The following is a 21,530-nucleotide window of genomic DNA, read 5'->3' as shown; positions in this document are numbered from 1 at the left end:
TTTTTAATATAGTAATTGGTATAATTTTCTTATTAATTTTGGGTAGTAACCTCAATTACTTAAATGTTTAGTAGGTATTTCATTTCTGTGATGCTGATAAAACGTCCTTCCGACCGTTACCAATTATTAGCAGGGCACTATAGGCGTCAGTACAGTGCTGTGTTTGACGGAAGTATGCTGTTGATATTAGTGCAATGTAACTTGTGATGTGTTAAGCGAACTCACGACGAGGACAGCGCGAATGTAGGTACAGTCTTACGTCGGGTGTATGACTAGACGAGGTCAATGCGCGATTGAGTCAGCTTCGTAAACATGTGTGCTGGGATCCGAGCCTGTCAGGAACCATCAACTTATACGGTAGGTAATGACGCTAACAGAAACAATAAAACTTATACGATCATACGCTTTGTATTAGTGTAGTGGGCCAAATCCTGCAAATTTATTTTGAACCAGTTAGCTTAAAATCAAGTTGCAACAAGAACCACCCAACTGCATATGGTGTTAGGTGTTAACCCACCACATGTTATGAGTTGCACTTAGTTCCAACATGAATAAAATATTACATGTTCAAATTAAGATTATTTTTTTATCTTGATAATTACGCGTAGGTGCGCTGTAGTTATGACATTTGTTGTTGTGAACTTTTTTTACTTATTATTCTCAATCAAAATGAATGATTAACATTTTTTTAGAAATTTAGTAAAGCCCTTACATTTTCCGCCTGCTATCGTAGTTCTTTCAGCAATTATCTGCTATAACTTCAAGAGCTTCAAAGAAATATAGAAAGTCACACTGGTTTTTTTGCTTATGTTTTATTTAATAATGTTATTATTCTAATACATGTGGTGTTGAACAGAGAGTAGTTTGTCGCATTGTAATGAAAATATGAGTATCATGTTACAATTAGCTTACTTCATGTTCACTAAACAGATCAGGACTACAGACTGGCCCAGAGTACCGGCGACGGCGATAGGATGCTCTGCTACGCGTCGTAGCGGCGCGCGCGCAGTGGGCGGTGCCTCGCGCCCTGCCTCGCCCCGCCTCACACCCCACCACAGCGCTATTTACTTTGCAATACAATACACACATGCGAAGATTTATTTTAACCCTGATATATATTCTATTAAAGGCCACGTCTCATACGTCACACAATTTTAAACAATTTGCACTTTTAAGTTATTGTACAAGTATTTTATGTAATGTTCGCAAAAATATAATTCAAACTTACTGCTGCACGACCACAATTCTCACAAAACGTAATTAGGTACATATAGTCAACATGAGATGATAAACAATGTTGTGTAAATGTTGGTGACTGTCTGAAGAAAAACAAATTGTTGCCAAAAAATTTAATTGTTTGCTATTACCGAAAATTGCATAATAGTAGTTTTAAAATATTAACAATATGAAATCTCTTGCATAATACTTATAAAATAGTTAAAATTCATCGCTTGAGGAATACCCAGTTTGTACGACACGACAGCGCGACATTTTCCTCCGTTTTTCACATCGCGGGCGCGACGTGCGTCATGGGGCTCGCGATCTGTAGCTAATACCTAACTGGTAGTGCCTTAGGGTTGTCACAAGTTATTACTTAAAACAGTCATAATATATTTATAATACGTATAATATAAACTTATCAAAATAGCTTTTGGGAATGAAATGATCGCCTCCAGGCTGTTTCAAATAACTAAAATATAATTATTATTGTACATGCAAAATGGAAAAAAAAAAAAATATCCCGCTGAGTTTCTTTCGCCGGTTCTTCTCAGGTCCGAGGTGCTAAATTCCGAACCGGTGGTAGATTTTTGACAATCAATAAGCAAGTGTAAACACTTCTATATTGAATAAAGATTTTTGATTTGATTTGATTTGAGCTTATCACGGCAAATCGGTTTTTAACATCACACGAGCTAGATACGAATTGTAGTCTTGCAGAATAGTAATAGTCTGTTTAATTTAATTTCCGTATAGCCTATTCCAATGGAAGTAGGGAAATGATAAACAAACCTTAGATTTGCGTATTTCATGCGATTTGCTAATAACTCAGCTATATTGTGCACTACTGAGAGGATATCATTAATATATCTTTATTTATAATAAGTACAACACTATTGCACTAAACCACTTATTTCCACTTTAATTTTACTTTCTAAACTCCAATAAAAGTTTCGTCAACGTTTTAAACGCCATTTTCTCGCAAATCCATACTGAATATCATTCAGTTCTATCAAATAAATAAATATTGCTACTTGGCGGTAAAACACGGTATAGTATAACATTTGATTGGTTGGATAAATTTAACAATTTATAAAACCCCGCCGACCGATCATACAAATTCACACACTCGTTCGCAATAAAATATCAAACTTATACCACATTTATACGACACATATAGCTTGTATAATGTAAATATGTATAAATTGTATTATAATAAGTATTTATTGGCCTGGCGGGTGTCAATCCTGCGTAGAGCGCGCCGAGCTGACTATACGTGGTGCGACGTCAGCGGGGAAATATCTACGTGTGGAGTGGGCGACGGAGCGAGCTATGACACGACGATCTGTTGCATTCTGTACCGTTTTACCTTTTAACATTCATCAATGCAGTTTCATGAAAATAAATATCTGTACCTACAAGGTGACGTGGAAATGATTTATTTCATATTAAGGAATTTAAATTTTATTTTTCTTTTAAATACTTATATCACGAGTTTTGTAGATACCAACGAACTACTTTTCCTTTTACTTTTTCTTACTTTTAAATGGGGAAGCATTAGAAGATACGCCAGATTCTAGATACACCAGAACTTCTTGCTAATAGGTACTAGAGATTCTAAGCTCCAATGAAGCCCCCATATTGAGATTGGCGTCTAGCCTCAACTGTGCAGCCATCGCGGCAAAACAAATTACACTGATGTTGATAATGCTGGCTTAGTGTATTTCAGTTATTTCCACAGTAGGTGTAGTACCTACATATAAACAATTTGTTATGGAATTCTACTTTGAGGTAGTGCAGCCGATATCACCGCCATTTTATTATTGCAGACGAGGGCTATTCGTACAATCTATAACCTGGGCCCAAAGGATTCGTTTAGATGTAAATTTTAGCTAACGCAACATAAACATTTTTTTCAGAAATTGTGACGTGCATACTAAGTATTAATACTAGGAACAAGCGTAAACTTGTTACTTCAATTACCCGCCTACATAGTATTAGTAACTCTTTTACGGGACAATGTACCTAAGTATACGTTTTTACAATAGGATTGTTCAACTTTAAAGAATATTCTATTGCAAAATTTAAAGGAATCATTGAAGAGCATTGTTGTTGTTAAAAATATTATAAAACTAATGACTCCTTAGCTAACTGCACATCTTTGGAATTAGTGATGAAATGATCGCAAAAATAATTGAATGATTATCAAAATTCTGCCACCGGTACGGAAAGACCACCTCAGACCTAACAAGAACCGGCGAAAGAAACTTAGCGGGACTTTTTTATCTCAAGTTTGTGTCAACAATGATATACTTATTATTTATTTTTAAATCATTTTTATTGTACGTAACTCTTGTACAGCAAAATAAGACTAAGTATAAGTTACTACATTTCAAATTTCGTTATCTGTTTTAGTAATATTACTTTAATAAAATCTTCTTAGGTATTTCTTAGGTATAGGGATCACACGTTTATGAATTGTATTTTGAAAAATTATACCAATACAATTTGCTAAATTAAAGGAATAGAAATATACATTTGACTGAAACGATACAACAAAAACAATACGTACTCGTTTTACTTAGGTATGTAACCATTTTTTTATTTTAATTTTTAATCGCTTTTATTAATTCTTTAAATTCTGATTTAAACTTTGTCTAATTGTATTTTGTATCAGATATTTGTGGACACTTGATTGGTTTATGTGTTATTTGATTGTTTTTTTAATATTACTATTCTATGAGTAAAAAGTATAATTTGTAAACAGTAGGTACTTAATAAGACTTAACAGTGAAAAAAATCTTGTTTGTAATCTTACAAAGACTTAATATGTACCTTTGTTTTTGGGATGGACCGAAATGTATTATACATCCAGTTCAACTTTGACATTCGGCAGAAATTCGGTTGAAATGCCGAACATTCGGTGTATAAAAAAGTAAAATAAAATACCTACTTACGCTATTTTGACTTAAATTAATGAATCATGGTCGTTTATTTTAGTAGAATTAAGTAAGCCTTAACTTACAATGTGGTAAACATTAAATTTAATTAAATAATTTTATTAAATTTCACTTCTCCATACAAACTCTATCAGCTGCTCTGTTATGCGGTATGGGCAAAAAAAACTTTTTTTGATATTTTCATTTTTTTCAAAATTATTCAAAATTGAACATTTGAACTCTACAGTCAGTATCAAGGCGGCTATTTATATTTTTTCAAATAACCCTGTATAATATATAATACTTATATAAGAGCAGAAGATAATTTAATTTTTATCACATTGTAAGTCTAGTTAAGGATTACTTGTACTTGAACCGAAGTTCTCAAACTTTGTATAAAGTTTAATGCTGTAGTAGCCGGTGGGTCTGCCTCTACGACGCATTCATCCCTCAGGATATTTACCACTTGGTCAATTGCTTAGTCAATTTCGGTTGTGGTTTCCAAGGCAGCGAGTCGTTTACGTGTAGGTACCTAACTGATGTCTTATCGTAAGCTTTTAAGCAAAAAGTTTCATCTAAATCGGTTTAATAGTTTTATGTTCGATAAACTGACAAACCTTAGTATAGTTATATTCCTGTTTGAATGGAAATGAATCAGTGTAACTACAGGCACAAGTCGTGCCTCACAAGGGACATCACATCTCAGTTACCAAGGCTGATGGCGCATTGGCGATGTGAGGAATGGTCAATGGTCGGTTGGGAGTGGTGACTACCAACCATTATTCACTATTTGCTCGTCCACATCCCTATATAATAAAATAAAAATAACAAAACATTTCCTAAACAAACCTTAACCATATTAAACATAAGTATATATATCATCATTAACTATACCAGCTGAACCCGCGGAATTCAGTTTATTGCGAAAATCCTTCAAATCTGCCATTTCAATGTTTTATGATTACTATTTTCCTATAGTCCTTTATGTATTAGGTATACCTACGAGTAGATGTACAATTATTTTTTTTTATTAATTCAAGCTTGCTCCGTAGGTAACTCGTAATTTAAGTAAAATCGATTCAATGTGTTAACCGTGAAAAGACAACAAACGGCCACACAAAAAAAAAATTTTTGGTAACTTGAAAATAGACATTATTTTAAAAAGAGAAAGATTCGATTGTTCAATTCAAACAGACAGACAAACAGAAATAAAAATGGTTGCTTTGCTAACTCGCACTCAGCTGTTTGAACTTAAAAGGTTTGAGTTACTTAAACAGACACAGATTAATCATTTGTATAGAGTATAATTTATAATAGTATTCTTAAGATTATAATAATCTAACCGCCTTTTTCCCTTTCTGTAAGAGTACCTACACATCAAACGATTACAGTAATTGTAATAAGTCATTTTTAATATTTACAATTTTAAATGTCTTAATAATAAATACCATGAAGAATTTGTCAGGGACCAGACAAGTCAAGCCAGCGCACAGGCAAGTCTACAAAGCCGAATGCTCAGAATAAAAATTTTGATAAAATGAATAAACAATTTCAAACAAAAATAAAATATAAAATCATTTCAAATAGTCAGGCCAAAGACATAACTGAAATATATCTGTCAAACAAAGGGTCAGAAGGATAGGTTACGTAATAGTAAATAAATGTGTATTTACTAGAATCTCTAGATCGTATAAAACATAGTCGCTTCCCGTCGTGTGTACACGTAGATCTTTCAAACTAAGCGACGGATTTCAACGCGGTTTTAATCAATGAACCGTGATTCAAGGGAGGGTTTATATGTATCTACTTCATGGGATTTCTCTTCATTACTGAAAGTCCCGTCTTTGAAATTCCATCTCGTTCGGTTTTATGTATATTATAACGCATACATATTATAGTAGAGAACAGCAGAGAATTTCAAATCCTCCATAACAAAATCAATAATTTTTATTTTTATGTTTGTGGACCCTTATTAGGCCGTGACAGATAGCTATTAATAAACAAAGATTTAAAACTTAAATTATGTAGAAGTAATTGTCTGATAGTAGTTAGACTCAGTCGAAGAACTAAAGCCACGCAGAATGTTTTTAATATAATCCGCGCACTATAGGAACGCAGTGGAACTTTGTATGAAATTTCTTAAGCAGAGGAGCGTCAACAAAATAATCTATTCAATAATTATACGACTAGCAAAGGAAAAGGGGAAAATAGTATTAGCGGATGTGTATTAGACTGTATCGTATGTGTTAAACTTTTAGAATTATTTCGTGTGTATGACTTAAAAATATTTTTACTTCCTCCACTTATTATTTTAATCAGAATCACCAATTAATCAATTTAAAAAAAGGGTCTTACACGTTTTTATTACCTGTTGTTAACAATCTAATAATAAACGTTATTTCTTTTTACAAAAACAAAGGAGTACACAAATAAAATATTCCAATCTATAGTTTAATTTCCAAGCAGTACTCGCCCGTTAGGACCGCACCCTCGCAGCCAGAGGACACTTCTCTATCGCTGACCTGTCAACGAGCGATATATCCCAACTGGTATACCGGTAGGCTGTGCGATGCCATTCAGTTTAAATACATACAAAACAAGAAAGAAAAAAACAATGTATTTATTAAATAGCTTTATTATAAAAATATATTATACATAACTAAAATTTAACCATCAAAGAGACAATCAGTGCTGTCGAGGGACGGCTCCGCATCGAGAATAAACATTTCCTCACTTATGTTAAATACGAAAACATGAAATATCGACACATTATCACGAAATCGATGACACGACATTTGTAATGAACAGTTGTCAAATATTAAATATATTAACCGAGTCAATAACAATACAAGATAGATGGCTGATTTTGATCGTGTGATTGCTATTCCCGCACTCTCGAAGCGGATTCGGAATAGAATTCAGGTGCCATTTTTTACGACCACGTTAGCTGCTGTAGGAGACGCCCCCCCCCCCCTATAAACTACCTTGTACATTACAATGCAACCGCTCACTGTACCGGACGCGACGGTTCTGTTCAAAAAAGTAGTGTAATATTTTCAGGGTTCATGTATTTATGTGGATGGTTTTGGTTCCAACGTAAGTTTTTATGGCCTGAAAACATTTGAGTATCATTCGGACCCTTACACCATAATCCCATGTTACACCGGTGTATTTTAATTGAATAAAAAAATATATTTACAAATAGACAAAAAATATTCCAAGGCACTTATATAAACACAACGAATGTTATTAAAATTAAACAGTTCATTTTATATAATGATGTCCATAAAATTAACGGGTTCTTTATGTTTAAAGGTAAATAAACAAATGCCTCGTATTGTGATATGTAATTATGTATCATCAGACTCAAATGTAAGAGGAGGTAACATTTCAAAAATAATCTAATCGTAGGCAGCACTATGTGTAGCCCAGCCTCGCAGTCTCGTGCAATACTGCGTTATAAATAGTTATTGGCACTTTAAATACATAGTATTGTCGATATCGATGCTGTATACAAATCCAGGAATCGAAGCGAGCAAGTTATAGCGGGTCATAGCAAATATGATCATCTTCGAAGTGTCCGAGGTAGCGCGGGGCGGCCGGCGGCGCTCACACGGCCTCCGCGTCCGAGTCCGCGTTGTCGTCGCCCTCCTCCTCCTCGTTCTGTCCGCCTGCGCACAAACACACGTGGTTAGCCGGCGGGGGGAGCGGGCGGGTGTGGGGCGGTCGGGCGGCGGGCGGCGGGCGGGCTCACGGTTGCGGCGCGTGTAGTGGCGGCGCGCGGGCGGCGGGCGCTCGTCGGGCGCGTCGGTCAGCAGCGAGTTGCGGTAGGCCAGCAGCGGCGCCCACTCCTCGCCCCACTGCATCGTCGAGAAGCGAGACTCTGCGAACTGCGAGCGACATGAGAGTGGGGCTCGATTACGTCCGAAGTTTGAGCGGACGGCGGGGTGGGGCCGGGGGGGGGGCTATCGTACCTTGAGCACGGCGCGCTTGTCCTGGCGCAGCAGCTTGCCGGAGAACTCGGCGAGCGGCTCGAGGAACAGCAGGTGTCGCGGCGGGTCGAGCGCGGCGAAGGAGACGCCGGCGCGGTGCAGCGCGGTCAGCGCCTCGCGGTTCTTGACGGCGTCCAGTCCGAACATGACGGAGAAGCGCTTGGCCAGCTCCTTGAGCTCGAGGAACTCGGGCAGCTGGCGGTGCGGCGAGGCGTGGCGCTGCACCAGCTCGGCGTACAGCGCCTGCATGGCCAGCTCCATGGTCAGCGCGCAGCTCAGCTTGTTGATCTCGCGCGCCTTGCTCAGCGTGGCCTTGATGATGTCCCCGTAGTCGTTGTAGCACTGCGGACGCGAGGATCATGGGTGGGACGGCCAGGCGGGGGGTGCGAGGGGGTCGCGGGCCCGACACGTACCTTGATGTAGTGCTTGAAGACGTCGGCGGCTCGGCGAATGGGCGCCACGTTGTACACGATGAGCTTGCAGTACGCGGCGAGGAAGTTGCGTCGCTTGTGTAACTCCTCGATGCGTCTCTCGTCTTGACCGTCTGCAACGCATCTCCGATCTTTACGACCGCCGCCTTTCGTTACCGTCGCCGTGCCGTTCGCTGAAAACGTAACGCTCTGCGACGAAAATCTTTGAAAATCTTCGAGTTATAAAACGACTCAAAAACGATTCCAAAACGAGATCGACGGGGTCGTTTCGTAGCACCAGCGTTACGTTTCTACTAGACAGTTAGCTCAAGCGAAAAAAAGGCTACGTGATACGGCAGCTTCGATACCATCGAGCGGTCCTAGACATCGAGCAAACGTCAGGTACGGGTAGTACTAGGGACTACGCAACGAGTGCGGTCAGCGACCAGTGTGGCGAGTTCTACGTGCGTCGTGTACAAGCAAGTCTCGCATGCGGCAAGCGGCTACTCGTAGCATGCAGGGCGCGAGCGTTTCCCTTAGTAATGTCGCGGGCGCGGCGGCGGAGACAAAAATATGCATTATCGGAGCGGGCTCGGCATTACTAAGGCAAAGGGCGCGGGGGCTTACCGGGGTCGCGGCGCCGACGGCAGACATGCAAGCAGACACAGCGCGTTACGTATGTCTATCTCGTTTCGCTTCCGATCGATTATTTGTAACGAAATAATGCATATTTTTTCTCATCGTTACAGGTCCGATTCGTTTGCGCAGTATGGCGTTCGAGACGACGACTATTTACTGACGTTTCACACGAAAACGTTGATGTGGGAGGGTGACGAGTCGCTGTCGTTCGAGACGCCCGGGTATCGCTCGTAATATGTGCACGAGTGTGCGTGCGCTTACGTGTAAGCGTGCACGCGAGCGTGTGTGTGTCTGTGCGCGTGTTTGCGGTGTGCGTGTGTAGGTACACGGGATCCGAGAGTATACTTGTATGTGTTCGTGTTCTGTAATGTCCAGTACAGAGTGCGAGTGCGACCAGCGGTTCTGCATAGAAACGGGGGGTCGATAAGGGATCGCGGATTTAGCAAAAATATCATCCGGAACGCCATACTTGTCAAACTACAAATAAACGTAGACACCAGTGTCGCAACAATTACTTTTCAATCACCTATAATAATAAGTAATTAATTTTCATGTGATATATGGGACAAGCGAACTCGTTCGATGTATACATGTCTACGTGAATTTGTGAATACCGTAGTTTGGCATCAAAAGTCGCCACACGGTTTACGTTCGAACACCCTACACGATCACACCGTAGAGTATAAATCGACGAGTCGACAAGGAATCTCGAAAATCTCGAAGTAGGTAAATGAATAGAGACGAGACTACTCGAGCGCAGCACACGCGTCATCGTCGTCATCGGTACCGTAGTTGTGGTGCACGAAGACGAACTCCTGCACGAAGTCGTTGAGCAGGTCGCACAGCGCGGCGTCGGCCTCCAGCGCCGGGCGGCGCGCGCCGGCCTGCTCGGCGAAGAAGATGAGCAGGTCGCAGATGCTGGTGTAGGCCTCCTCGCGCAGCTCGGCCGACAGCCCGCGCGCCACCACGTCGCGGCACAGCGCGCAGTAGGCCGCCAGGCGCTCGCGCAGCGGCCCGCCCTCGCCGCGCTCCTCCAGCTCGTGCAGCGACCACAGCACGGAGTAGAAGCAGGCGCGCACCGCGTACACCAGCGCCTGCGCCGGCATGCCCGACTCGTTGCCCCGCACGCACTTGGGCAGGTCCTCGAACAGCGAGTCCCAGATGTTGGTGTCGTTGAGGTTGTGGCACATGTACATGATGGACACCTTGCGCAGCGAGTTGATGACGTTGAACAGCTCGTCGGCGTCGGGCGTCTCGCCGCCCTCGACGAGGCTGCGGTAGTCGTCGATGGCCTCCTTGTAGCGGTTGACGCACATGTCGGTGACGGTGGCCCGCGCCACGTTGCAGCGCGTGTACACGGCGTGCTGCTCGCCGCACAGCACCTCCAGCGTGCGGCCGCACGTCTCCAGCACCTCGGCCTCCGTCTGCACCTTCACGATCTCGCGGATCTTGTTCAGCAGCAGCGTCAGGTTCTGCGAGAGCGAGCGGTCAGCAGCGGCCGGCGGGCGGGCCGCGGGTTAGCTACGGTCAGGTACGTACGCCCTCCTGCCGCTGCGTGGTGTACAGCTCCAGGTCGAAGTACTGCGGGATGGCCACGAGGTTGGTGAGCTTCTCCGGGTCGGCGCCGAACTTGTCCAGCAGTGCCGGCAGCGTCACCATGAAGTGCGTCGTCATCTTGGCGCGGTCGTCGCTCACCATCTGCGAGACGCGTTCGTATCGTAAGTATCGTAAGTATCGTGTCGATCGTTCGCCTACGTCGAAAGCGGATTCCCTCGTTCGCATCACGGCTCAGAGGCGGCACCCGACCGACGACCGACGTACCTTGGCCTGCTCCTTCGACAGCATGTGGTGGTGCTTGCGCGAGGCTCCGCGGCCGACGGGCGGCTCGCCGGTGCTGGCCTGCCGCACGCAGCACACCATCAGCTCGATCAGCGACGACTCCTGCCTGTTGTCCAGCGCCTCCTCGCCGGCGCCCGCCTCCTCCAGCAGCAGGTCGGTCATGCACTCCCAGTCCTTCATCATGGGGTTGGACTCGATGAGCGAGTCGACGAGGTAGGCGCCGTGCTCGTGCAGCTCGGACTCGATGAAGAACTGCACGAGGTCGCGCACGAGCGGCGTGTTGGGCAGGCGCGCCTTGCCGCGGCGCGAGCGCGCGGGCGGCGGCGCCTCGTCGCAGCGGAACAGCCGCACGTTGAGGAACTCGCCCGCCGCCGCCGCCACGCCGCGCCACGACGAGTACACCAGCTCGTACACGTTCTCGCAGTCCTTGTCCGTCAGCACGTCGGGGTGCATCCTGCCGGCCGACATCTCTCGTTAGTCGACTTCCACCTGTGCCTGGAGCGACGACCCCCCCTCATCTCATACTCACTTGAGGATGGCGATGACGAGTCGCACGGCGTGCACGGCGACCTCGGTCTCCTTGTCCAGCGACATGGACACGATGCGGTCCTTGAACTTGGACGTGAACAGCTCCAGCTTGCCCTTCAGCTCCTCGCACTCGTAGAGCGGCTGCAGCGCTTGCAGACATCGCAGCCGGACTTCGCCCACCTGAGATGAACGTGTTATTCATTAAATATCAAATCTGAGTTGTCGAACTGTATGATGTTGTTTTCTTACTTTGTCGTGAAGAGTCCATCCAATATATTTAAGATACAGATCGTCGAGAAAGTGTGCAGGGAACTTCTCCATCCAGATACCTATTTCTGACATCGTAATGGCTCTGATATCGGGCAGCGTATCTCTGTATCAAACAGGAAACCAAATTAGTTCACAACATTCACATTTCATTGCCATCGGATTCATACAAAATCTGAACAAATAAGTACCTGTATCGGTGCACAAAGACGGACTTGAACATGTAGGAGAGCATGTTCTTGATCTCCTCCATGTTCTCCTCCAGCTCCTGGCGCTTGGCGACCAGCACCTCGAGGCGCTCGCTGGCGCGCTTGTCCCGCGCCTTGAGCCGCTCGGCCTCGTACTGGCGCAGGCAGTTGTCGCAGTTCACGCTCGTCAGCAGCGCCACGTCCACCAGCGCCGTCATCAGCTTCATCACTAGCGGGCGACACGACTGGCTATATAGATTTTGATATAGATAGATGGATAGATCAATAGTGCAAAATAGTTTCAAAGATTACCAGCGAGTGTAGCTGTGTGCCTGAAAGCTCTCACTTGCGAATCTGAGAGGCCAGTGAGCAAGGAGATGATGTTGTCCATCAGGTACTGGTCGTAAATAATTGAATACTGACACATTTTCACCAGTGTCTGTATAAACTCGCAAAAGTTTGAGCGGAATTTCTTCCATGTCTGTCCTGTCATAATGAGAGGATATTCCCCACTTTCCTGTTGATAAAATATTTTACAAAATTTATTAGAATTTTTACCAGAAGATATGTTTATTTCCTAAAAAATATATTGACCCATCAATACACTTACTTATGAATAATTACATAATTGTAGAAAAATTGTTTTGAATAAAATTTATAACAATTCTTTGTTGGTTTACTTGACATTGTCTCCAAATGTGCAACCTTTCACAAAATTTATTATATATTTTACTTATTACCCATTATTAACAGTTTACATAACCTTATGATAGTGAGATTGATATGGCTTCAAAAGAAAAGACGTATCTTAACCAATATCATGGATTCTAATCCAAGGAAAACACTACAGAGCAAGAGCAGAGCATGTCATGTGCAATCTGTATTTCTGTATTTATAATAAGTGAGTATACACTGTTAGTATCACTCATAGACAATGTTAACATCTAATATTAACAATGGGAATTAAAATATTGTATCTCTTATGCTATCTTATACTCCTATGCTCTTGTTACACTCGCTCAATCACCATGCACACCAGACCATAAAAATTCAAAATTTCGTTGTTTGGTTGTAGAATATGTGATGAGTGGAAAGTATTGTGGGTTATATTAGTAACTGTAACCTGAATATTTAAGTCAATAAATTAATCACCATCGCCACCATCTGTCAGATCTATAAAGTTAATCAAAGAGTATATTTAAATACCATAATACAATGATAATACCTCATCAAATTCTTGTGTCATCTTCTTGATAATAAGTGTGTGGTCCATCTGCGCCATGTCGGGGGTGACCTTACCGCGGCAACCAGATGAGTTAATAAAGAACTGCATCAATTGCACCAGGGCACTCTCCCTGTTGCTCTTGTACTCTTCTATCCACATGTCTACCACTTGCTACAAACATTATAATTCTAAATCAAAATTCAAATAAATGATTGTTCTTATGCATCATAATAATTTAATGGTTGAAATGGTAAAAATTGTATGGTTTATTTTACCTATTTCATAATTAGTAACTCTTCTTTAACTATTATTTTTTTTTATAAAATGCTTCTCTAAGTCTTATAATCAGTTAGTTTCTTAAATTTTAGTTTGATTATATTGAAAGTTTGCTTAATAAACAAATCAATTTAAAAAATAGGTTTTATTTAAAAGTGTTTCAACAATCTATGTATTGAATTAGGAAATACACCAGTATGAAGTAGTACAGTTATGAGTAAAATATTCAAATAAAATTTATATATAGTTAAAATATTCTCATAGAGCCTTACTTACTTTGAGTGTTTTATGATATTATGACTGAATAGAATGAAGTGATAGAATATTTATAAAAACATTTCTCGTTAGTAAATGTGTGTTGTAAACTTAGTGATATGCAAAATAACTTACATTTATCGCTGTTTTGTTAAAACGAAGTATATTGTAGAGACTGTTTTCATCATCCCCCGGTAGTAGAACGGGTGGCGGCGAGTACGCTGGCGGAGGAGCAGCACCTCTTCCACGGCCTCGCCCTCTTCCGCCGCGCCCACGTCTTCGAAGAGGCGGGGGAGGAGGAGACTCTGCTAATCTGCCGACATACCCACCATCACCGCCTCGTCCTCTGCTTCGTGTTATTCGTTTTGTTGGGGCTGGTGATGGTGATCTCGTCTCTTCCTCGGTGTGATCTTCACTTTCTTCTCTAGGGGCGGCTTCTGCTATGGTAGAATTAGCGACGGCCCCCACATTAAAGCCCGAATAATTCACATTGGGTGTTTCCGGTTCATGTACAGACTGTCCGCCATAGTCAGTCATAGGAGTTGCGGGAGTCATAGGGTTAACATACTCCGGTGGAGGATCATCCATCCGAATGCGTTTCCCGCCTCGTCGATGCATTTTGATATTTGTTTACTTACTATTTGGTCCTAGCATTAGGCATTTAAAACTTGGTTTTAGATTTTCTCATTGAAAACATCACTATTTAACAATCTTTTAAAATAAGGAGCAAGTACGCAAGACTATATAGTATTGATCCACTTTACCTATATCCCAAGCTTGATCAATAAATGAAAACACAACGTCAAAACGCTAAGGACGCGAGGTAATACAGCTAAACAGAGAACGAAGTAAAAGATACGATTTCGCGCCGCTTATGACAGAGACGAAAATAAGTAGTGTCACAGAGACTATAATATAGTCGAATCGAATCCACAGATTCTATAGGTATGGTATATATGGATAATAGGTATGGTAGATTAACTTAACATTTTTTTTGGATTGTAAGTCATATCCACAGGTTAGCGTATAGAGAATAGTGTTAAATGCTACTTAATTTGCAGATGTATTCATATTAAAGTTTTTATATGAAAACAAGGTTTACATACATACACAAGTAATAAAATTATTTAATATCAGAACGTTACCGCTATTGTAACAGAGTATTTTTGATGGACTTTGTTTTGTTCGTATTTTTGTAGTGGGTCACTTGATTTTTTTAATGTAGCCTTGCATAAAAATACAGATTTTTTTTACATATAGCAATAATGTTACATGGCTGATGGCTGAGGCTGAAGTATTAGCTGTCACATTTCTGATCGAATGATTTTTGATATAGAATAGCTTCGTTTATTTCATATAAAATAATAAAATGGCCAAGAAAACTTATGATCTGTTATTTAAACTGCTCCTTATTGGTGACTCTGGTGTTGGCAAAACTTGTATATTGTTTAGGTTTTCAGATAATCACTTCACAACGACATTTATTTCCACTATTGGTATGAAACTGAACCATCTTTGTATTTTTGTGTCCGTGCAGTGTTTAATTTCATGTTCATTTATTAATATATCTCATTGTTAAGTAAATTTAAATGTATTTTGTATGAATATGAAACAAATTTTTTCGTACGTTATATATTGGTAAAAAAAACATGGATTGATTATATTTTGATGGAATTATATTACTATGTTAAGGTGTGTAACAAAACTTATTTTTTTTTAATGTCTCTTTTTATTTCTTCAGGTATAGATTTCAAAATCAAAACAGTAGAACTTCGAGGTAAAAAAATCAAACTCCAAATTTGGGACACAGCTGGACAAGAACGATTCCACACGATCACTACTTCCTACTACCGTGGGGCGATGGGGATAATGCTGGTTTACGACATAACAAATGAAAAAACATTTGATGATATTGTCAAGTGGTTAAGAAATATAGATGAGGTTTGTTAAATAAATCTCTATTTGTTTTAATTTTGAATTAAGAAAGCTAAAGTATTCTATACCATCTTAAACTTTACTTTATAGCATGCCAACGAAGACGTGGAAAAAATGATACTGGGTAACAAGTGTGACATGGAAGAGAAGCGAGTAGTCAGCAAAGAGCGGGGAGAAGCAGTGAGTTTCAATATTTTTAACAAAAAATACTTGCAGTCATTTCACAAACATTATCTAAATAAATGGCCTAATGGCAAAGAGCCTCGACCAACACCATAAGAGGTTCTCGTTAGGCAGCTGGGTCAAGAGCCTGATGCAGAAGGCAGTACTCCTCGGCACGGCGCATATTGTGAGGAAGTTCCTCTCTCTGGAGCCCTGACCACCGGTGGCTTGGACCCTGTTCCCGCCACTGGTTGGCCTCTGTATTTTATATTTTTAAATATATTTTGTATTTTATATTTAAAAATGTATTATACATGAGTGAGAATAAATAAAGAAATTGAAATATAATTTTAAACATATATTTTTAAACGTAAAATTACAAAACTTCTGCCACGGGCGAATAAGAAAACAAACAGTCTAGAATAGAGCAAGATCATTGGACCTCACCGGCAGCCCGACACGCCCCATGTACGGCCGCGACGTTTCAGATCGCGCACGAGCACGGCATCCGGTTCATGGAGACGTCGGCCAAGTCCAACATCAACATCGACCGCGCCTTCTCCGAGCTGGCGGAGGCCATCCTGGACAAGTCGGCGGGGCGCGAGGCGGACGCGGACCACGCGCGCATCGCGGTGGAGCGCCGCCCGTCGCGCGCGCCGCCCGCGCGCGCCTGCTGCTCCTAGAGCCGCCGCGCCGCCCGCCGCCCGCCGCCGCGCCGCCCGCCGCCGCCCGCCGGACACGCTGTCGTTTTTATTTATTCTATGTATATAACCGTTTCGAATGTAGATAAATGATTCGCCCGGCTCTCGCGTCGCGGCCGCCGATCGCTGTTTTTCGGAACGCACGCCCTCGGCGTTTCGGTCGGACGCGGATCCGTCGCGATTGGCTCTGCGCGTGCGGAATGCCCTCGTTTGCGTCGCGATCGCTTTTTAAAGTTACGTTATCTTCGAAGCCACGATATAAGCGTGAGGTCTTTAGCTTATAGTCGTAGTCGGTCTCGTTGTATTTCAACTTAATCCTCGCTTCTTTGCATAGTACGTGTTACTTATTTGTTATGATGTCTCTTATATATGTCGGTGATCGTAACTGTTGTGTAGATGCGAGCCTCGACACCGGCTGCAAGCTGGCAACGGTGTCGTGTCGCGACGGTAGCCGCCTCGGCTCCGTCTGAGCTGTAGGTTTGAGTGATGCGTGTGCAATAATTCTCCACGACGACGGTGTTCAACATAAAGTAACGATGAACGAGATATTTTATTTACTACATTATTAACTTTTATTAATCACACGTCGGCTTGTTGGAAAGATAAAGTGCAATTGAAACAGGTAATTTACGGAACAATAGCAGATTACTTGAAAACTCCAATAGCGTATAGTGAATAGTTTCATATAAAGATTTATATTGAGGATCGAAAGCTACATGCTTCGTTGCATCTAACTCCAAAGCGCAGCTTAGCTATGAACAGCGACATATCTGCGGAAGCAATAGGTATACTTAAATTACTTTTATCAGCCAATATTTATGGCGACATTTTTAATAATACATTATAACTTACGTATAATCATAGTTTAATTTAGTGATCGCTCTTCCGATCGTATCGTTGTCGATTTCGTTGTATTCGTGTCGACTGTACTTAAACTTGTTTATAAGTCAAATTCTTATGTGGAGTCTTAAAGTTGAAGGTATTTAGAAAATTAAATTCTAAACGTTGTCGTTCGAAACCTACCTCCAGATTTTTATCGCTGATCAAAATCAGATTACTATCGCTCTAACTTGGCTTTAATTTGTATGGTCATTGGTCGGTTGCACCAGATGACGCAATACGCGACCAATTAGCGATTAGTTATTCACATTGGTAAAGCTGACTTTGATCAGCATTTCGAAAACTAGAAATAATTTCGGGAGTGAAGAGATTTTACTAAATTAGACTAATGAAATTTAGGTTATTATATAAGTGAACTTGTACTTTATTATAATGTACGTTGATGGATTATTAAAAAAATACTATTTTATCGTACGGTGTATGTGTCTCGTCGTCGGTTTTTACCCGCTTTTATAAATAAACATCGGCATTGTATATTATGTTCATAATAAACAACCTATGGTACACGATTGTTTTATTTCACTCAAAGTAACCTTTCCTTCTAAAAATTGTCTATTTTTTAACTACATAAGTCTATGTGTACATTTAAAGTAACTGTCATAGAAATTTTATCGGAATGGCCTTATTATTTAAAACAATATTTTATCATCGGTCGTCTATTTCAGATTGCTAGAAGCAATGACACTAGTGCACAAATTCACTCATATCTAAGAATATAGAGTTAACCATTCTATCATAGAAAACAATTTGGATTTACGAGAGGTCGCTTGACTACCGACGCAGGTATCTTATAAGGTAGCTTATAAGGAATATCTATGAAGCCTGGGAGGAGTCTCAGGATGCCTTAGGGATTTCTGCGACTTATCCAAAGCCTTTGATTGTGTTCAACATGAAACTGGTCAGGAAACTATATCACTATAGAATTGGAGAATGTGCGCTCGACCTTCTGACTTCTCATCTTAACAATAGAATTCAGAGGTTTCACGTTAAAGGAAAAAGGTCTCCCAGAGTCTCAGTTGGTTGGTAAGGTCCAAGTATTAATCCATGAGGGAGGTCCCTCAAGGATCAATACTTGGACCTTTTCTATTCCATATATTGTTGGGAATAAACATGATATAGTATTGTTTGCTGATGATACCTCTTTAGTTAAAATTACTAGAATTATAAATTACAGGTACAGTATGACAATGTAAGCAACGCTATCTCTGATTTAGCGTAAATAATCTTGGGCTAAATAATAATAAAAAAAAACTAAAATTTCCCTCATATCAACGGATTGGCGAGTAGACAGAGTTCTGCGGCATTTGCGGTAAAAAAAAATTGATTATTTACCGATGATCTATAGCCTATACATCTTCAGTTAAAAAACAAATTAGATTATATTTGTTTTACACATTGATAATTTAACGTGAGGGGCGCACATTCGTGAGTGAACAGGCCCATAATTGTTAATCTAATGCAAGCACTGAGACAATTATTCACTTACTGACCGCTTTTACTACAAATATTGTAGAAAACAATCAGACGTTCTATGAAGGATGTAGTCGGGGAGGTTATCGCGCGGTCACGAGTCATCGAGCTGCTATCTTAGAGCTGCGTCGCCGCGACCCAGTACTCGCTTAACAATGGACTGGACACAGTGCCTAGTACTACTATATTGTTTTTGTCACGGAGCGATATCAACAGAACGTAAGTCATTTCATATTATTGGGTTTTCTACGATGATAATACATATTTGACCGAACTCTGGTGTACTCTGCAGTGAATAATGTAAAGCAAAGATTACTTTATATCTATGATACACGTAAACTGGAGAATAAATTTGTAGTATTTCGAGTAAATTTGTAGAATTACTGTCGTTTTCGAAATTGCAACGCTCCAGGGGGCTGCCGTGGCACACTGCAGTCAGAGGCCAGTTAAAAATAAGAATTTCCAAAAAGTGATCCCATGTAATTCGACAACATGTAAAGTTTCCCCCCGGGCGGATACAGCGCCATGCGTGATCGAGCTGCAGTGCGCGGAGTGCGTGCCCGACAACATGCCGCTGGTGACGTCACAGCGCGCGGCGCACGGCGACGAGGTGGCGCTGTCGTGCGGCGCCGGCCGCCTGCTGGCCTTCCCGCTGGCCGCCGGCGTGCTGGCGCGCTGCGAGGCCGGCCGCTACCGCGTGCCGCTCGACGGCTCGCTGCGCCACCTGCTCGAGCTCGGCTGCCAGGAGAACGTCTTCGAGGACGTCCTGCACGCGGTACGTCGTCGTCGCTGTCGAGCGGCGGTAGATTCGACTTTTGACGTCCGACACGTTTCGGACGGCCTCGTGGAGTCACGTTTATGTCGGGTGAAAAAATTGATTTCTCGTTTCATCAGGTCGAGTATTGCTCTCCGCCGCTGAGGGGACGCGTCTACCAACTCCAGGAAGAAAATTCTAACATTCGGCACATGGCAACGCTGTGCTTCGACGAGGACCGCGGCATCGCGACGTTCGCCCGCGTCAGCAACGCCCCCGCCAACGCGCTGCGCCTGCCGCCGCACTCCGAGCAGCGAGCTCCGCTCTCGCTCTTCGGCAACTTCAATGACATGTTCGATTCCAACACCAGGAGCATCGCCGAGAAGCTGTACTCGGACGACGACAGGATGAACAGACGCCTCCGCGAGCTGTTCAAGCACGAGAAGTTCTCCTTCGCGGGGCAGAACCTCACCGCGGCCGGCCTGCTGAGCGCGCACTACTTCGACGACCAGAACATGCGAGTCGCAGACTTCGTGTCGAACAAGGTGGCGGTGTGGGCGAGCGTCGCGACGGGCAACCTCGAGCACATGCAGCGCGACGTGGCCAAGTTCGCGAAGATGACGCGGCCGCACGCGACCATAGACGTGTACGCGGGCACGCACGGCGCCATGTCGCTGCGGACGGGGCACTCGCGAAAGGAAATCTTCCTGCGGGCCTCGCGGTTCCCCGTGCCGCAGTACATCTGGACGGTCGTGCACGACAAGCTGGGCAAGCGCGCGCTGGCCGTGGCCGTGCTCAACGACCCCTTCGTGGCCGTGAGCGAGATCCGCGAGGCCGTGTTCTGCGAGAGCGCGTGCGCGCACGTGTCGTGGCTGGCGGCGCTGCGGCGCCACCGCAACTACGAGAGCCCGCTGTACGGGCTGGCCTTCTGCTGCGGCGTGCACGACTTCGCGCGCGTCGTGGCCGAGCTGCCGGCCGCGCTGCTGGCCGACGTGCCGCCCGGCCGCGCGGGCTTGCTGACGGACTTGTAGTGGTGATGTCATGTCGCAAATAAAACGCAAATAAAACGTAGGATGTGAAATACATTTTTTATTTAAAAAACATTATATCATTCATTGTTGTGGATTCCCTCAATCCTTTTCCGCTATGGCAGTTAGGTGCCTGTCGATTTCACTTTCTGGCAATACTCTAAAAAACAAAAGAAAACCTTATAAATTCGAGCAAACTTATGCATCCACGGTTTAGTTTGACTGATAATAATTAATTTTATTTTTATATGTAAACATAGAATCAATTTAAATGAATAACAGTAAAAATGCTATTAAATAAAATCATGGTAATTGATAAAAAAAACAATACCTGAATTTTGGATTTTCCTTTGAGACTACCCCAACCTCAATCTCTGAAGACTTGAAATCGACAGAGAGCACTTGTGAAAGACATGAGATAGCTAGCTGTATGGCATCATCCGAAGACAAGTCTGCACGTTTCTTAAGCTTTTTCTCGAGATAAGCATTTGCATCAGTGGCCTTGGATCCCGCGGCCACAGCTTTGTATGAGCAATAGTAGCCTGATGGGTCAGTCTTGTAAACGTTGGGGCCAGTTTCATCATCATATGCAATGAGCATCATACCTTTAAAAAAAACAAAGCATTGTATTAACTATAGCTAAATATTACAGTAGTAACGAATCATTATACTAAAAATATTGTATCACAACATCCAAACAATTCAAACTTAATATTTCAGGCATAATAAAATGGAAAAATTAACTTGTTTCTTGTTAAATATGCTAAGTAAGTTATGAGTAAGCAAATTCAGATCCTTCAAACT

At 42.4% G+C, this 21,530-nt stretch overlaps 4 protein-coding genes across 6 annotated transcripts in view; 2 read left to right on the top strand and 2 right to left on the bottom strand.

The window, feature by feature from the left end:
* Positions 1–21,530, bottom strand: part of LOC113403563 (proteasome subunit alpha type-6-like) — a 30,874-nt gene that overhangs the window by 8,446 nt on the left and 898 nt on the right. Inside the window, exons 4-5 of one of the 2 annotated variants that reach the window (XM_064217260.1) lie at positions 21,058–21,331; positions 20,828–20,886 (exon numbers count right to left, since the gene is read on the bottom strand). In XM_064217260.1, coding sequence (XP_064073330.1) covers positions 20,829–20,886; positions 21,058–21,331 — 332 coding nt within the window. In that variant the 3' untranslated portion in view covers position 20,828. Of the gene's footprint in view, positions 1–20,772; positions 20,887–21,057; positions 21,332–21,530 lie in introns of those variants that run through there. The other variant, XM_026644143.2, reaches the window with a different exon arrangement.
* On the bottom strand, positions 6,777–14,653 carry LOC113403552 (cohesin subunit SA-1). Its single transcript, XM_026644128.2, has 13 exons — positions 13,912–14,653; positions 13,246–13,416; positions 12,333–12,537; positions 12,024–12,249; positions 11,815–11,938; positions 11,567–11,745; positions 11,020–11,491; positions 10,738–10,896; positions 9,986–10,670; positions 8,563–8,693; positions 8,132–8,491; positions 7,912–8,047; positions 6,777–7,828 (listed from the first exon to the last, which is right to left on the bottom strand). Exons 1-13 carry the CDS (start codon positions 14,392–14,394, stop codon positions 7,767–7,769), a joined length of 3,393 nt encoding a protein of 1,130 aa, XP_026499913.1. The 5' UTR covers positions 14,395–14,653; the 3' UTR covers positions 6,777–7,766.
* LOC113403571 (ras-related protein Rab-10) lies at positions 15,060–17,978 on the top strand. 2 transcript variants are annotated; one of them, XM_064217262.1, is made up of 5 exons: positions 15,060–15,272; positions 15,518–15,717; positions 15,802–15,891; positions 16,362–16,565; positions 16,604–17,978. In XM_064217262.1, exons 1-4 carry the CDS (start codon positions 15,146–15,148, stop codon positions 16,554–16,556), a joined length of 612 nt encoding a protein of 203 aa, XP_064073332.1. In that variant the 5' UTR covers positions 15,060–15,145; the 3' UTR covers positions 16,557–16,565; positions 16,604–17,978. The 2 variants fall into 2 exon arrangements, with proteins under 2 accessions (XP_064073332.1, XP_064073331.1); XM_064217261.1 differs by having other exon boundaries at positions 16,362–17,978.
* LOC113403572 (uncharacterized) lies at positions 19,032–21,062 on the top strand. Its single transcript, XM_026644156.2, has 3 exons — positions 19,032–19,163; positions 19,466–19,719; positions 19,839–21,062. Exons 1-3 carry the CDS (start codon positions 19,100–19,102, stop codon positions 20,727–20,729), a joined length of 1,209 nt encoding a protein of 402 aa, XP_026499941.2. The 5' UTR covers positions 19,032–19,099; the 3' UTR covers positions 20,730–21,062.

This window comes from Vanessa tameamea, chromosome 16 (genome assembly GCF_037043105.1).
Source record: "Vanessa tameamea isolate UH-Manoa-2023 chromosome 16, ilVanTame1 primary haplotype, whole genome shotgun sequence".
NCBI lineage: Eukaryota > Metazoa > Arthropoda > Insecta > Lepidoptera > Nymphalidae > Vanessa > Vanessa tameamea.
The sequence above is the reverse complement of the archived record's forward strand: the minus strand, read 5'-3'. Positions and strand labels throughout refer to the sequence as shown.